Source organism: Blastomyces dermatitidis (genome assembly GCF_000003525.1).
Source record: "Blastomyces dermatitidis ER-3 genomic scaffold supercont1.1, whole genome shotgun sequence".
Classification (NCBI taxonomy): domain Eukaryota; kingdom Fungi; phylum Ascomycota; class Eurotiomycetes; order Onygenales; family Ajellomycetaceae; genus Blastomyces; species Blastomyces dermatitidis.
In genome coordinates, this window is record NW_025544774.1 from 3,696,605 (window position 1) to 3,698,566 (window position 1,962).

A 1,962-nucleotide genomic window follows, 5' to 3' on the forward strand; every position below is an offset into this window, starting at 1 on the left:
TTCTATTTAAAGCTTTATAAGTAATATCTCAGAGCAGAGTCATCTTGACTAAATAATATTAAGATTGAGAGTGATACTGAATATCTTATGAAGAAAATATTGAATAAGTGAATACATTATAATAAGCTTCAATATCTTATAAAATGAAAAGATTATTCATTATCAGAGAATTCATAAAAACTGCTTGAGTATTTGAAAAATGCTGAGAAAGAGATTGTAAGCTATAAGACAGCTAGTAGAGACTACTCTGTTACATATTAGAGACATTGAATAAGAAATACTGCTTAAGACTTCTCATTTTTTCTTAAAGAGTTTTTAGAGATAATCTTGTAGTAATGAGCTGATATCTTGTGAGCTCTGTAGCACTCTTCTTCTATTTTCTCTCAAAGGATTTTTTAGAAGTTTAATAAGACTACACAAGTATAAAATTCCTGAAGTGATTAGAGAAAAGAGATATTTGAAATTAACAAAGATTAATATTATTAATTCATAAGCTGCTGCTATTCTAATAGAGCTGCAGCTCACTGAAAAAGTAAAAAGAGAGATCAGAGTCTACTTACTAATAATTACATTCTTATCAAACTCATTCTTCACTGTTGAAGTCTTTAGTACTGATATCTTTATCTGCTGAGAAGTTAGTGCTGCAGCACTGTAGAAGAGTATGAGAAATATATAAAATATCAACTTATTAACTTATAAAGCATCTTAATCATCTGCTTTAACTGAAGTGAGATTCTCTCTAATCAGTGATTAATCTTCATAACACTTTCAATAACAGTACTGACTGATTTCTTCTTAAAGTCAGTTATTCTGAGATGTTTTTTTATCTCAGAGATTTATACTTTCATCTTCTTTTATAGATGAGTAAGAGAGATCTTCTCAGTCTTGATAAAATTTATTAATACTTAAAACTCTGAAACTCTCACTCTATACTGCTTAAGCATCTGAGCTTCTTATCAGAGCTGATATGATATCTTCTTGTAGAGTAGATAATACTTATAGAGAGATAGAAGTTATTATTACAGATACAATGAAAATAATAAGAGTGAGAGAAGAAATAAATATACAAGATTTCTCTCTTCTTTAACTACTTAGTACAGTGGGCAGACATTATCAAGATAATCTGATCAACCGCTCCACCACGAACTCGCTCGATTTTTCGAATAAGAACCCGCCGATAGATCCATCGAAAAGCCCTCGATCATACGAGCATTTTGACCCCATCGCCGACCGCATACCCCGTGTGGTGGTGGAGTTATCCAGCCAAACGTGAACCAGACGTCGTTCGGAACTCCTGCGTGGGATTATCCCCCATTCTCCCCTACCAGACCACAACCCCGGGCCAAATTGCCATACAAATTGTAAGGTGAAGAGACCTAGCCGTATGCACCAATCTTCTCGATTTTGGAAGATCCCCGATCTGTAGTTGTGGAGATATCTGAGGAGCGACCTCCGCGAAAACCCTGTCCATCTTTGATGTTCCAAAACACCAACGCCAAGTCCCACCCTCGTACCGCCCTTCCCAATCTGGCCCATCCCCAGCAGAAAAATACAAAAAGATACCTCGGCGATAATATCAAGCACATAATCAATGGACAACGAGTCAACAGCACATCAACAACTATAAAATCAGTATATCTCAAGATCTGACTGAGCCTTTGATCTCTGCACAGTGAGATATATTAAATCTAGTTTTAATATCTCAATATTCAATAGATTCTGCAAGGGATTAAGAACAGCAACACTAGGTTTCTATTGAATTTAAGAATTAACTCTATATTAATATAATCATTGACAAAGTCTTCTATTTTGAGATATAAATAACCAGTTCCTCTACATCTCACTGGCAATATTTATATTATTATATAGAAACAGACTTATATTCTCTATAATATCAAGACTCTGAAGAGAGAAAGTCTTGATAAAGAGTATACAGTAGTGTATATCTTAGCAGTTTCTATC

The 1,962-nt window shown here is 34.1% G+C and overlaps 1 protein-coding gene across 1 annotated transcript; it reads right to left on the minus strand.

The window, feature by feature from the left end:
- Positions 1-1,113: 1,113 nt before the first annotated feature.
- Positions 1,114-1,581, minus strand: BDCG_16141 (uncharacterized protein; the record flags this gene model as incomplete). Its single annotated transcript, XM_045425403.1, has 1 exon — positions 1,114-1,581. Exon 1 carries the CDS (start codon positions 1,534-1,536, stop codon positions 1,114-1,116), a length of 423 nt encoding a protein of 140 aa, XP_045279181.1. The 5' UTR covers positions 1,537-1,581.
- Positions 1,582-1,962: the final 381 nt, after the last annotated feature.